This window comes from Argopecten irradians, chromosome 6 (assembly GCF_041381155.1).
Source record: "Argopecten irradians isolate NY chromosome 6, Ai_NY, whole genome shotgun sequence".
In the NCBI taxonomy this organism is placed as follows: domain Eukaryota; kingdom Metazoa; phylum Mollusca; class Bivalvia; order Pectinida; family Pectinidae; genus Argopecten; species Argopecten irradians.
In genome coordinates, this window is record NC_091139.1 from 884,644 (window position 1) to 901,407 (window position 16,764).

The 16,764-nt window shown below is 33.2% G+C and overlaps 1 protein-coding gene across 1 annotated transcript in view; it reads right to left on the bottom strand.

Moving 5' to 3' along the window:
• The window catches only part of LOC138324659 (receptor-type tyrosine-protein phosphatase alpha-like), a 50,171-nt gene extending 39,507 nt beyond the window's left edge, over positions 1–10,664 (bottom strand). The window contains exon 1 of the mRNA XM_069269692.1: positions 10,391–10,664. Within this exon, the coding sequence (XP_069125793.1) occupies positions 10,391–10,469 (79 nt within the window). The 5' untranslated portion in view covers positions 10,470–10,664. The remainder of the gene's footprint in view (positions 1–10,390) is intronic.
• Positions 10,665–16,764: the final 6,100 nt, after the last annotated feature.

Below are 16,764 nucleotides of genomic sequence, written 5' to 3' on the forward strand. Positions count from 1 at the left end.
TTAGAGGAGGTCTTGAAAGAAAAGAATCTTGGGATAACGACAGACAACAGCCTAAGCTTCAGTGAACATATTCATGATGCCGTCAATAAAGCAAACAGAATAATGGGAACTATCCGAAAAACCTATAATTATTTAGATAATCAAACATTCTGTCTATTATATAAAGCACTTGTCAGACCACATTTGGAATATGGAGCCTGCATATGGAACCCATACTTACAAACACAAATAAACGAGATAGAAAATGTACAAAGAAGAGCAACAAAACAATTACCGGGAATGAAAGATTTAACTTATGAAAACAGACTGAGGATCCTGAAGTTACCTACACTAAAACACAGAAGGCTTAGATGAGACATGATCCAAGTATATAAATTGATACATGGAGGATATGATCGAGTCGTCGTAGAGGGATTTTTAATTCAAAATAACAACAAAAGAACTAGGGGCCACTCTTTGACATTGTTAAAACGACGAAGTCGTCTAAATTTGAGAATGTATTCATTCAAGGAACGGATCATCAATCACTGGAACTCTCTTCCCGAAGCCGTGGTTACGTCACCATCAATAAAAACATTTGGATCTCGCTTGGATAAGCATTGGGGGCAGCCCGAATGCTACTTTTATCATGAGATAGACAATACTGAACTTATTAATAGTCGGGATGTATAGTATGATTAGCGATCTGGATATATAGGCATTATGCCTGCGTCCAGTATTATTATTATTATTATTATTACAAGCTAACCGATATTTACATAATATATAATTCATTTTTCGCAATTTTCAGTCATGTGGACATGACGTACTTTACATGATGAATAATTTGCGTGCCCTTGTGCTTGGGCTGAGGTGACCAATATTACATTTCACGGTCCCGGAATAGCAGTTGAGATGGGTTGTTTTTATCTTGTACAAACGTTCCTCCCACATATTCATAATTCTAAATATAATTGTCGAAGACAGATATATCTGGATCAGATTATCGATGAAAAGTTACATAATACATATGTATAAGACCACGATCGAGTGTATTGTGGGTAGCGATAGGCTTAGGACGTCTCCTTGCAGGCGGTATATGGAATTTTCAAATTATTATTTGCCTAGATGAAATAAATGATTTGTTTTAATGTCCAGGAGACAGGAGTCATCTCGTCTTTCCGTGTCAACACCAAAATAAAACTAACAGGCCTATTCAAGGACACGTCCTTGGCCTAGCTACTGTAAGATACTGACCGTGTATATATCCGATGTAAATCCTCAGATATATAATTATTTATTCTGTAGTAATAGAGCTACATGGAGCTAGCCCTCGCCAGATATATATTTTATTGTGAATAGTTTGAATAGGCATGTTTGCATGATATATATATATCTATAAAAAACGAAAAAAAAAATTGCCGCCGGTGGTGAGAATCGTAAGATCAGAAGATCTGCATGTTAACACTAAGCCAGATTTCTGCTTTTTTATATACACTGATTTTTTTATAAGAAGCAGATAACATTGTTATTTTTTTGATGATGTACATGTATGATTGAGTATTTCCTAATAGGAAAAATAAAAATTTGTAAATGTAATGTGCATGTAGCTGTTGTTTCAGCACGAAGAAAAGTAAAAAAATGATAATAACACATTGATCACAAATCACAAAGTTTTTTTGTTGTTCTTTAATATACCTGGTATACAATAATCTTGTTATTTTATCGATTTTTTTCCTGACATGCTCGAACGTCGGTGAAGACACCCCCTGAGAGGAATGAGTTAGATTTCGCCGAGACGAAGCACAGGCTCGTGTTACGTTGATACGGAGAAAAACAGTTTTTATTTTATACCATGTAATATCAAAGTTATAAGCAATGAGAAATCGTACAATACAATCTTTTTTAGATTATATCTTTCTACTGCGTATGCATCGTAAAATTCTACTAATTATAAGTTGCATGAAAAATCACGATAACTGCAGGTACAGATAGGCCTAACGTTATACAATGCACAGTCGATGTCGGGAACAGATCCGATTTGATGCATTCAACTCAAATATAAAAAAAATGAATGCTATTGCCGAAACCTTTTGGACTAGAGATAGTCTTATAAGTCTTCAAAGATCGCTTTTAAACAATTTAATGAATAAGAAAAAAACCACGAAAAAATCACGATAGCTGCTCGCAACCCAGTGGTACCGCGGTTTCATCGGTTTTCGACGGCGAAAGACCAAAATAGATTTTTTACACACAATGTCAAACATATTCAATTCAAATAATTAACTATATGTTTCAGAAGCATGTTAATGATGTTTTTTGTGCAATATTTCATGAATTTCATCTACTAAACTAAGCATTGTATCCACAAACGCTGTAAGATTTACATTGTATTTTTGTAGTCTACGTAGGCCTACTGTTTCTTTTTGTCAATGTGACGTTTAAATAATGAAATGTTTCAAGATAAAGTAACACTATTATTTTAAACTATGTTAAGCTGTATATGAGAACAAATTGCCACCATAATACCACAAATGAATGCTTATTCAATCCTTCAAAACGTCGAATCACCCGGGCTCATAGAGGACTAAAAAGTGACGTCATTGGAATGTTCGGGATCAAATCGTCAAATTTAGAAATGGTAATCAGAATAAAGAAATTAATCATTTATTTACTCACATCGCAATATTTTCATATCGCAACTGTTACAGGAAATTCTTATTACCTGGTATCGAGTTCTATGCCTGATTAATCTCGATATTAGTGCTGAAAATATCTGGTTTATTGATATTGTTCCGCTACTTTTGTTGAGTTTGAATTCGCAAATTCGAAGGGCGTCAGAACGCTTGTTTTCAACCGGAATCAACACCGTAGTGATAAAGACCTTCCAAGTGAATTTTTGCATCGGGGGAACAGGGACATAAAAAGTTGATTTTCTCAAAAAGTAAGAAAAATAAAATACATTAATTTTGCTGGAACACTAAAAAAATCATTCTGATTTCGGAACAGTTGGAATCATGAAGATACCTCTAACAGTATTTTTATTATTATTAGTATATATTATGTAAGTAATTATATTTACCTCCAAATACTCCATTTAGCTGTGATGAACTGAGTAACATCGTATCACCACCAGTGCCATATATCATCATGGGTTACTATAACGATCATGATAGCCTCTGGGGCTCAACAGGCACTGACGATAGAGGTAGACGTATCGAAGAGTTTATTAGTAAAAACAGCTTATGTCTTTATAACACCAATGCCCCAACATATTTACACCCTGCCTCTGGCTCGCTTACCCACATTGAGCTATCGTTGTGCCATCCATCAATTCTTCTGGATTATGATTGGATGGTCAACGATGATCTTTATGGGAGCGATCACTTTCCAATTATACTTAAAAGCATAGGATCACCAAAAATTGAGGAGCCTATTCCTCGTTGGAATCTACATAAGGCGGACTGGGTTCTATTTAAAAAACTTGTGCGCAGAGGAGCTCATCGAGGATAATTTTTTTAACCTTGATAACCCCACTAAAATTTTCACGAAAGCGCTCACTTCTATCGCTACAAAAACCATACCAAAATCCGTGCCAAAACCTACAAAGTTTCCAATGATTCATTTATCAATAGATCTGGTAGAAATTTAGCTCTGAGGCGGTACTTGGCTTCGCCAACCGTCTCAAACTATAACAATTGTAAAATTTGGTCCATCAAATCCGACAAGCAAAGTACTTGGAAAGAGTACGTCTCAAGAAATAATTACAATACATCTTCGAAGAAAGTTTGGGAAATGATTGGTAAAATTAGTTGGAAAAGAAAAGCAACACCATCCTCCCAACTAATTTACAAAAATAAAATATTTTCTTCAAAATCTGAAATAGCTGACGCCTTTGCCAAAAAATTGCTAAAAATTCATCCGTCAAAAACCATTCAAAAAAATTTCCAAAATTGAAAAAAGAAAAGGAAAAGAGACGTCTTAATTTCAAATCCTCCAATAGTGAAAGTTACAATAGGCCTTTAGAGATACCAGAATTGCTTGAGTCCCTTGAGAAATCAAAGGACTCGGCAGCTGGACCAGACGAAAATCAATATATGTTTTTAAAGCAATTACCAGACTCTTCAATAAAATGTCTTTTAACTATATTTAATGAAGTTAACTCTTCTGGCAAAGTTCTTGGAAGGAATCTACTATTATACCCCTTCCGAAGCCCGGGAAAGATGCTACCGATGCCAATAACTATCGTCCTATTTCATTGACGAGTTGTAGTTGTAAAACTCTAGAACGTATGATAAATACAAGATTAGGTTGGTTCCTGGAATCAAACAATATTTTAAGTCCTTTGCAAAGCGGTTTTCGAAACCGCAGGGGAACGGCAGTTAGACTAGAAACATTTATACGAGAAGCATTTGCCAAGAAAGAACATCTTGTGGCCGTATTCTTTTACCTCGAAAAGGCATACGTCACAACTTGGCAATATGGAATCATGATCGATTGTCTTCTAAAACTTAAATTACTTATCTCTGGATTCCCAGCCATGTGGATATAAAGGGAAATGAAAAGGCCGATAACGCAGCTAAGACTGCTCTTCGCCTAGCACAAACACATTTGAAACTACCTAACACCGACATCAAACCTTTCATTCAGTCATCCATTAAGCACCATTGGCAACAAAGGTGGTCTACCGAAACAAACAATAAACTGCTTAAAATACAAACTACACTTAATCCTAATCTGTCCAGTCGGAGTACCGCAGAGAGGAAGTTGTTCTCTCTCGGCTCCGAATTGGTCACACATATTTTACACATTCCTATCTATTGAGAGGGGATGATCCTCCTACATGCCATGCATGTGATTCTCCTCTCACAGTGGAGCATGGTTTATTGCATTGTATCGATTTTAAACACATACGAGATAAGTACTATGATGTCTCCGACATGTACATTTTGTTTCATGCCGTGACACATAATCGTATTTTCAATTATCTCAAAGAGATCGGCATTTTTAACAAAATTTGAACGTTTTCTCATCTCATTTCATCTTATATTCATATCAACGCAACACGCATCGTTTCGTCAACATTGTTTTCTCGTGTGTTTTAGCCAAAACTATTTTATCCTATGTAACTGTTTTTTTATTAAGTCAACATGTACAATTTTGTTTTAGGTTTTGCTTGCTTTCTTATCCACATCTTTTAAATACAGTCCTTATTTATATCCTAGTACTAATGCCTGCAGTTTGGCCATAAATGACCTTAGTTGTTGATTGGCCGTAAAACTCAACCAACAAAACAAACAAACAAACAAAAGTTTCCTTTCTTGAATGTTATAGCTGTTGTTTGGTTTGAAATATAACAATAAAACCTTCCAATTAATTCTATTTTTTTTCAATTAAAAATGTGATCATATATCAATAATGTCTATTTCAAACAAAAAACCCGAGGCGGAACGATTATGCATCGTTTTCAAATTAATGATGCGGTCTGAAGTGAAACAAACCGTCATATTTAATTTTCAAACGAGGAAAGTGATATTACTGCTGACCGTTGAGCTACTGGATGTTTGTCATGGATGTATTGGTCTACGAACGCGATGTAGACCCGAGCACTAAATTATTCATAGTCATAACTTTTATTTTCTTGTATGAAGGGTATATACAAGTGTTTGTGTGGTATGTGTATGCCTATTTTGAATGCAAAAGCGTTTTTTATGTATTCCTCCAAATTGAAGAGTTACACAAATGATATTGAACAGGATAAAGAATAACAAAACAAAAGTAAATGCGAAAGGTAAATATACAAGAAAAAAACAACAAAAAAGACAAAAAATATATATACATGTATCAGCATTAGTTCACATTCAGAAAAAAATAGAATGTATGTAACTCTGTAACGTAGCAATAGGTTGAAATAACTATTGACAAAAACTCAACTTTAAGTGATAAAATATAACGTAAACCTTAGAGAAAAATAACCCAATGTTTGAAGAGAGACTGCTACGCTAGAAACTGTAACATAATATCAAAAATAGACAGCTACATATTATATTAGATTTAAACAAAACAATGTTTATTGAAATGTTCAAGCTGAGGCCTTGTCAGCAAAAAACAGACGTATGAAAGTCACGTATGAAAGACAGAATTATATTGTCATCACCAAGAGCGAGAGCAATGTCGTCTGAAGGACGACCTAGTATGGTGGTAATTTGATCTTCTCTTTCTGCTTGTTCTAAAGTGACATATACATGAACTGGGTAAACATTTACTATATCTTTATAGAAACTATCTCTAAGTGAGGTTACTTTAGGACTGTTGTAGTCAGTGGGCGACAGCATCTGAGGCAAATAAGCTGCAACATTTTGGACTATAGTTATTAACCGTACCTTATATTTATTTAGATGCACGAATCATGCAAATGATAATCATTCAGATATAAATGTTATTGGAATACAATATCATACACTTCCAAGCTAACATGGCTACCTGAATACGAATGCATGCTTTATCTATCAAGGTTATAAAGTCCTTTTAAAGTTATTACATCATGGTATTGATTTTACCGCAGCAATTGTTTACTAGGAAGTAAAGTAAATTTAGATAAATACATGAATGTAACTAAACTATATATATTATTACCTAGCATATAATTATAGCAACTATAGTATGTAACAAAATCATTAATTTAAACATAACCCATGTGTAGAGTTAACGGCATCATGTACCCTAACATAAACACAAGGCTTGTATGATATAAAGGACTAGTATCATGCAACCTCGTTAAGCCATAAGTATTGTATGATATAAAGTACTAATAGCATGTAACCTTGTAAAGCCACAAGTCTTGTATGATACAAAGTACTAGTATCATGTAACCTTGTAAAGCCAGAAGTCTTGTATGATACAAAGTACTAGTATCATGTAACCTTGTAAAGCCACAAGTATTGTATGATATAAGGTACTAGTATCATGTATTCTTGTAAAGCCACAAGTCTTGTATATCATAAAGTACTTGTATCATGTAGCCTTGTAATAAGGTACTAGAATCAAGAAACTTTATAAAACCACGTGTATGATATAAAGTACCAGTATCATGTAACCTTGTAAAGCTGCAAGACTTTTGTAGCGTAAGGCACTAGTATCATGTGACATTATAGTATTACATATCACAAAAAAATGTAAACACGAGACGTGTAATGTGCATAATGTACACAAAAGTCGTACAAAGCATACTTTAACACACACGCTATTTAGGAGTGTTAGGGAACAGCTAGAGATATTTCTGATATATATTTCATTAGCTACGAGCATCGCAGCACACATTAAAAGTGATCATAAGTTTCATCCACCGACAAATTAACCATAAACAACTGTATTATTTATTCCTAATCAAGTATGGAGACAAATTGCGTGATTTTCAATATTTATCTAATACAATAAAACGTGTGACATTGCAATCGGCGAAATTCATTAAATACCATGATTTATCTCCAAAACTGCTTGGTAAATGTAAATATTTGCTATGGGCCATAGTATCCAAAGCGTGACTTCAACACTTATACACGAAGAGAGTATATATATATACCACCACCACCACCTGTTCTGGTGTAAGCGCATTTCAATGTTCTCTTAGCTTAAATTGTCCCTTATTAACTATCAAAACATTGTTTGTGTAAAGTCATATTATAATCTAAGGCCCTTCTGAAGGTCGTTATACAAAATCCTCAAATATTCAATAATCATATAGTGTATTCATACTTAATTTCAGATACACTAGACCTCAATACAGCGAGATTTGTCAGATTTACATCACCAAGGAAGTATATTTCAAATGTTCTATAAAAAGACGAAATTCTAAGGTCGAATACGGTTGCATATTTTTTTTCCGCGGGTCTTATCTACACGTTCCACATAAAACAATCCAAAATGTGACATAATATATACTCGCCAGTCTACATTTAACATTGATTTCTTTGTCCGTGTATTTTAACAAGTTAAATTGTATTAACACTCAACGTATGAATTCTCAATATAAACATATGTTTACATAAATCCTAACGATTAAATGAGATCAGACGGTCAGGACTATATCATGTTATACTAAAACACCTATTGTGTATACATCGTCTACGAAGTAGAATAAATAAATGAAACATATGTAAGCGGGTAAGGTTTCTAAGTGAAGCAATTATGTTAGATTGTTTTTTTGGTTTGTTTGTTTGTTTTTTTAACAAATACGGAACACGAAAGAACTTCTTGTCTGATCGTGACCAGGATTTTAATTACTACATTTTATAGACGAGGAACGAAACAATGTAGCAAGACAACGGTCTGTGCTAACAGTCCTTTTATTTAATTATTTATTAAACTTTTTCAAGTACATCCTCTTTTATAGATAGCTATTATTATAAGTACCATGTTCTGGATAAAAGTCACTTTATAATATACAATCATTACCTGATGCACTTCAAATCACAATAACCTGTTGATTCGTTTAAATATTGTAATTACAAGTAGTACCAAATGTCATATCCCTTGTCCCTCGCTTAAATTCTATATTGTTTGTTAGTTGCGTTCACATACATACATAAATGAAAAAAAATGAACTGAACTGAAATAATCTGAAACGTGTATTTTAGATGAATTATCAAGTATTTTTTTATGAAATAATCAAGAAAACAAATAGCATTACATAAAAGGGAATATCATGATGATATTCGTTATTTTATTTGAACACCAAAAGGGTCAGTAATCAGTACGACTTTCATACCCTTGTGATCATTATTTATGATCCCTGAACGTCATAACGACGTCGGTATAAAAGTACAATATGAGTACAAAACGTTTATTTCTTATACATCCGTTTTTGTGCTGTACCTTTAGTAATATATCAGTTGTGGTGTTGTAAGTGTATTTTGGTTATTCAGTATATCATCAAATAGCGTACAAACTGATTGTAATCAGGAAGTGGTTTTGTAGCCGGGTCATCACTACGCAGTAAAATATATTCATATCTAGGTCGTTGTGTATTTATTCTGCCATAACTCGTTGGTTTCCATATATTTTATGTTTATATTTTCTATCTGCTTATTCGGGTTAAATGACTAGATACATATGCAATGCCTTGCACGGTTGATTGATAGACGGTATCTGAAAATATATTTAAAATGAACACGTATATACACTTAATGTGTACTGGTTATCTTAATAAGTATAGACGATACATGCTTTATCTGCCCAGGCTTATAAAGTCATTTTAAGATGCTATATCATAGTGTTGAATTTACCGTTGTCATTGTTTACTAGGAAGTAAATAAATTGAGATAAATACACGTATACGACTAAATTATTTATATCATTACAACCTGACATATATTTTAGAAACAATAGTTTTTACCTGTCTACTACAAGATCAACCTTCTTTTTTCTTCCATTAATTGCCTAGAAACCGAAATCATTAATGTAAACACAACTCATGTGTAGAGTACAAGGCATCATGCATCCTCATATAAACACAAGGATTGTATGATATAAAGTACTAGTTACATGTAACCTTGTAAAGTCAAAAGTCCTGCATGATATAAAGTATTAATATTATGTAACCTTGAAAAGCCACAAGTCTTGTATTATATAAAGTACAAGTATCATTTAACCTTGTAAAACCACAGGTCTTGTATGATATAAAATACTAATAGCATATAACCTTGTAAAGCCACAAAGCTTGTATCATGTAACATAAGGCACTAGTATCATGTACCCGAATATACAAGACTTGTATAGCATAAGGTAATAGTATCGTGTAACCTTATAGTATGACATATCACAAAAATGTAAACACAAGACGTGTAATGTGCATAATGTACACAAAAGTCGTAAAAGTATACTTTAACACATACGCCATTTCGGGGAGATTAAGGAAAAGCTAGATAAATTTGTGAAATGTTTCATTTGCTACGAGCCTCGTAGAACACATTTACAGTGACCACAAGTTTCATTTATCGACAAATTAACCATAAACATGTGTATTATTTATTTCTTATCAAGTATGGGGACGAATAGTGTAATTTTGTATATTCATTGATAAAATAAAACGTTGCCAATTGCAACCGGCGAAATTAATTAAATCCAACTTTTTATCTCCCAAACTGCTTGGTCAATGTAAATATGTGCTACAGATCATGGGATTCAAAGCATAAATTCAAAACTAATACATAGCGAGTGTATAGAAACCACAACCTGTTCTGGTGTATGTGCAAATTTCAAGGCTATCTTAGCCTGAATTTTCCCTCAACGAAACAACTATTGAACATTTTTTTGTGTCAAGTCATACTATAATCTTAAGGTACTAATACAATTATAGCCGTGATAAACAAGCGTCAGATATTCCATAATACTGTCGTATATTCATACTTACTTTCAGATACACCGGACCTCAATACAGCGAAAATGATAACAATCACACATCCTTTTACACCATTATGTCCTGTCGCCATTTTGTTCGGCTTCACATCTACAAGGAAGTATCGTGTATTTTAAATGTTCTATAAAAAACGAAATTCTCAAGTCGAATACGGGTACATGTTTGTTTGTTTTTTCTGTGCAGCTCTTATTTACACATTCCGCATAAAAAATCCATAATGTGACGTAATATGTACTCGTCAGTCTACAGCTGACAGCGATTTTAATGTACCTGTGTTTTAACAAGTGATATTGTGATTACACTCACAGTGACATGTATATACATTCTCATCTTTCACCCAAGTTTAGATAAATCCTAACGATTAAAAGAGATCAGACAGTCAGGACCATATCATATTATACTAAAAACACCTATTGTATATACATCATCTACCAAAAAGAATAAAACAAATAAAACCTATATTAGTTGGTTAAGTTTCTAAGTTTAAACAATGAGGTTAGATTGGTTATTAAAAAATACGGAAGACGAAACAACCTCGTTTCTGATTGTGACCAGCATTTAATTACTATACTAGGAGCGAAACTATGTAGCGAGATAGCGTTCTGTGTAATCAGTTTCTTTATCTAATAAAACTGTAAAAGTTTGTTTTACATCCTCTTTCATATTCATTTATGACTATAAGTAACAATTATTACATGATGCACTACAAATCACAATGATCTGTCTCATTGATTGTTCACCATTGTAATTACCATCAACTGTCATATCCATTGTTCCTCACAGAAGTTTTATATGTTTGTTACTTGCGTACACATATATTTAAGCATTGGTGTCACTATTTTTTACTTCATCGGGTATGAAAGACATTTTGTTTGCAAACAAAAGCGTAGCGGATTCTCACAAAAGTTTTCAAACACAATTTATTTCATAACCTGATGAAGTAAAAAATAGCTACATCAATGCTTCTAATTCATGACTACTTGATATACGTCTAAATGTACGATTCCATTGATTCATTGAATTGTTTTTTTTTCTAGATCAATACGAAACCTTCTCTTCATATAGTAGTATGAAATACAAATCTGCCAATAGGAAAGTCGGATTTAGTATGAAAACAAATACAATTAATTACATATAATTGAATAAGAATGAACGAGACGCATACTTAGATAAAGTTTAAATAAAAACACTAAACATAGAACATATATGAGTAATTCTTTATGAAAAGGGTTAACATGATGACATTATTTTATGTAAATATCTAGAGGGTCCCTAATCAGTACACGTATATGTATATACTGGTTATACCCTTGTTGTCATTATTTCTGTTCCATGAACGTCATAACGTCGTTTATATAAAGGTACAATATGGGTATCCACGTTTACTTATTCACAAACGTATATCTTCCATTTACGTGAAGTAATACATCAGTTGTGGTGTTGTAAGTGTATTTTGTGTATCCAGTAAATTATCAGATAACAGCTGATTGTGATCAGGAAGTGGTTCTGTCACCAGGCCATTACTACGCAGTACAGATAACCTCGGATGTATCCATGAATCCATCAAAAGATGCACATTACTAGGTCGTTATGTATTTATTCAGATATAACTCGTTTGTTTCCATATATATATATTATATTTATATTTTCTATCCGCTGATTCAAATTAAGTAATGAGATAAACATTCAATGCCTTGACTCACGGTCATTTTATGCTGGTATCTGAAAATAGAAAAGAAAGATGTACACGTATGTACTGGTTATTTTGATATTTTTGTTATTAAGTACAGATGATACAATTACTGTAAGCGTTGTGAAGATAACAATCCATCAGCCGTAACCATGGAGACGTGTCTTAATTAATGTGAACACCCGTGTCAAGGCAGTATTTGATTATGTTCTAGTAATACCGATACTGATTCTGAAATGGAACAATTCAGCTTCGGTCCAGTGTTTTTTCCCCAAATTCTGCTTTAAAGCCTTTTTTTCAAATTATACATACTGCATTCAACTCGGCTGCTAATTAATGTAGCCGAGTTGATTTCTGTAGGAGTACAGCTGTTTGCCTAGTTGACTTCTGTAGGAGTACAGCCGTTTGCCGAGTTGACTCCTATAGGACTACAGCCGTTTGCTTGCACAATATCACTACTCCTTGGGCTCACCTGTCGACTAGGTTTACCATTTCAGGCATGCTTGAGCAATGCGTCAGTACCATTTCGTACTAACATACCTTCTTAGTGTAAACACACTATACTGGTCGTTTACGTCTGGTGAAGATAATAATAGGTTACCGAAACGGAAATGTCTTTTTTTTAAGTCGCGTAATTGTTGATTTCAACATTAGGGTTTGGAAATTACAGGGGCAGAAAAAGGATCATTCCTTACCTAGATAGTAGGGCAGGGAAATATCTACGCTGGGAGGAGATTCATGAAAATCTAACCCTCAGCAAGCCTCGGGTTAGACAGTCGTGACTCAAGGTAGGGAAAGTCCTACAATTTTTAAACAACTTATAAAATATGTTTTGCAACCATTATTATAATGATATTCTTTATTTGTTTTCATACTAAATCTGACTTTTTGACTATCAGATTATTTCCCTCATACTTCTATAAAGAAAAAAAATCCGACAATGACACGAAAACCTGACACTATTCATATGGCTTCCTCAACAACCTGTAGAATATGTTTTACAATATTGTGAGACAAGTAAATATAGAGACCTATTATACTATGTCTTTTCACTTGTGCACGAAATCGGTGTAATAAAGACACTCGGTTTTTGTTTTGGTTGGTATTAACTATTTATTTCAGAATAACTATATTGCTCTGATAAAAAAATAAAAACTATTATGGTTGCTAATATATAACATTGTGTATGGCGAATGCACCGTTTGCAACGCATGTTACTGTTGCTATTGTTTATATACACTGCCGATAAATAGGGATAGGGGTGTGATGTTACATCTCTCTATAATACTGATTCAAAACTGTAAAAAAGTAGGTTTTATTTGTTCATTTCTATATCAGTCAAGATGACTTTGATTTGGAAGATGAATAAGGTGTTGCAATAATTTGTTGCTTTTGATGACAGTTGTCATTGCGCTTCGTATTTCGAACTATTAGCGGGTTTAGTTGTTTTTGAATTGATGCCATCCTTTGAGTGAGTCGCTGTCTTTTCTACAATAAAACATTAGTAACGCCAGGTAAGAAGCCAAGTTGAATTACTTCTAATATTAAATATGGGACAAAAAAGTAATTCTAACCGTGTAATATAAATAACCTGCCTCTGTATCAGGAGACGCAGATAAAACAATCACGGTCACATGATATAGAAATAACAATAGAAAACATTTCAGAACTTTGTCCAAACATCCCTGTCATTTCAACAGTTTCAAAACTCGTGTTTTTGAACATTATGACTAAACATCGCTGGATTCCACATTCGGTCCTTGTTCGCAAAACAGTTGAATGCAATAAACTTTATAAGTATATTAGTTTTCGTTGCCTTCTTATATTTTCTTTTGTTTATCATATAAATATGTGTTGTAACCGTATTTGTTTTAGGTGTGTCTAGTCTACATAAATGGCATATTGCAGAATCTGGAAAGCAGATATGAAAACCCAAACAAGAGTATGTTGATCTTATTTTGTTTTATTTATTTAGTCATCAAATAACAAAATAAGGAAAATGCAATATACAATGTAGCTAATTAGCAAATATAGAAATATATACACTGTCTATGGATACTATCTATACGTGAGTGATTATACGGAGTGCAGAGTCAAACCGAAAATACATTTCTGGAAATCGCCTTATGGGCAAAATATTTCATATAGAGGTGAATGTTTCGGAGCCTGCTGATAGGGTATCCAGGGTATTTCAGTTTCAATTGTTTAATGAGTGGTTTGGGCAATACATGTAGATGTGAAAATGAGTAAAAAAAACATAAAAAATATTTTAAGTCTGTTTCTGATAAGGGGAATAACAAAGATTGCAAATTTATGAAAATTCTGGTAAATGTTAAGTCCGGAATTCCATACAGGATGGGACTCTGAAAGTTTAACAAAATGGTACTTCTTTAACAATTTATTCAAAGTAGTGTGAGATGAACTTCTTCAAAACTAGTAATGAATGACCGGACTTGAACATTTTATTTGACATAGACAGTGGCAAACGTTAACATTATCGACCATGGGAAATCGTTTGGTTCTGCGGTCTCTTGGTAACCTCATTGATCATGCATCAAATGTACAGCCATTTTATACTAACAGAATGTATACAAATCATCATAAACTATAATCTCATTTTAAATTATAACTTATAATATCTTGTTTGCATTGTTATCAAAATGTCCATTCTTGGTCCGGTTTTCCGTTCATGTTTATTTACCCTTACAACAATAGGATTTGTTGCCTTTTTTGGAATTCGTAAAGCTTACACAAATTTATTGCATTTTCTTTTGGAATCCAAATGTCATTCGTGTGGTGTAACGGCCATCTCGTATATATGTGGAGGATCGACCTGGCGCTGGTCAATGGACGTATAACCGGTGTCTTGGTCAGATTGGTCTGAAAAGTAACGTACCGGATATAAGTAAGAGATACATATAACGATAACCAACGGCCTAAACATAACTGTCTTTTATAAAAAGCTTGCTAGATAGCTTATATTTTAATGAATGGTAATATGGTGAAGTTGATAATGCATTAATCTATCTTTTTTTATGAAATCCATAGTCTATATGTTATTAGCTGTCAGGTATTTACAGACAACCAGTTCATAATTGTATATTACATTATTTACTCAGTTTAAGGGTCAATACGTAAATTTTGTTAAAGTAAGACTAAGAAAAACGTTTATCACCAATGATGTTATATGAAGATCAGTGAGTACAAATGAAGCTAAACTACCATGTGACTATATATCGTAGTACTTTTATTACACAAGTGGTATCGAGCAACCTCAAACTAATATATTCAATGTAGACACTAACTAATTATTACATCATAATACCGGATAGTGTTAATGTTATTATGAATAATTATATATACATATATAAAAAGAAAACACAACAAACTGAAATATATACTGACGTTCGAATGCCTGTATTGATCGGAAGGTACGAGTACCTCTTCCAAGTGCGAAAGTGAGTGTGTAATCCACAAAATGAAACAGCTGTGCCAGTGATTGGTTGACGTGTTCATGTCAACATTTAGTGACGTCATGATGATCACGTTTTGGATGTAAATCATATCACGTTTATAGCAAAACTTGTTTAACGCAGACAACAGGAACCCGATTAATATCTCGAAAGATAGGGTATACGAGTCATCAGATATCAATGATCGTAAAAACTATGAAGAATCATACATGTCAATAGAATGGATTTTTTTAAAAAGAATTATACGTTTTAAGAATTGAAATTAAAATTTCGATCAGTGCTTTCAATTTAAATAGCAGAGTAGAAATGATAGTTTTTGTATTTTTTGCCTGCTCGTAATTAGTTTGTAATGTCTATTCAGAAAACAGTGACACAGTTAAACATTGGTTCTATTTTAGTATAAAAATTTAAATGAATTTGCTGAAAACTTTCTTTCGCAATCATATGATGAAATTGAAATTGAGAACTGCATTTGGATCTTGACATGACCTGCTTACGAAAATCACATCCTTTGCGTTACATGATCTGGGTGACAATACCAATGATTGAAACAATGTGAGAATGTCATCATCTTAATCAGATCATGTCAGATCGACATGCAGCGCTAAACATTAAGCTCACGCTATCATGTGGTTACAAGTGAAACTGTTTCTTGTTTTTGTCAAAGCGTTTACCTTACCCTTATCAGTTGAATCCTTTTGTTTTTCTTTTTTTCTGTAAATCGGAAAAAATCATTAATGAAGAAATTTAATAATAAACAAACTCAACCATTGTGCTTTAACATAATGTCAACCTTTTTTTAAATTTGATATTCACGACGCTTTTGTAAAGGTTGCAGAATTAATACAAAATGTATTTTGATTTTGGGAACTGAAAAGTACCGCTTATTTAAGCATAAGTATTATCACAACTCTAACAATATCTGCAAGTAAAATACACGTTTCCTCAAAAAATAATGCTGATAACAAAATAACATTTTTATGTTGACAACAAAATGTAACACAGTCGAAATTATACATGGATAATTGATGGCTTCTCTTTCTTCCTAAATATCATGTTTAAGGATTGAATACGATCATAATTTGGTCCATCGATGTAAAAACCAAAAACCGAACGACTGGTTTATGACATGGTAGTGCACTGATGCTAATGTTCAGAGGGTCTCGGGTTCGAATTAGGGCCTGGTCGATGTTGTAAATACTTAC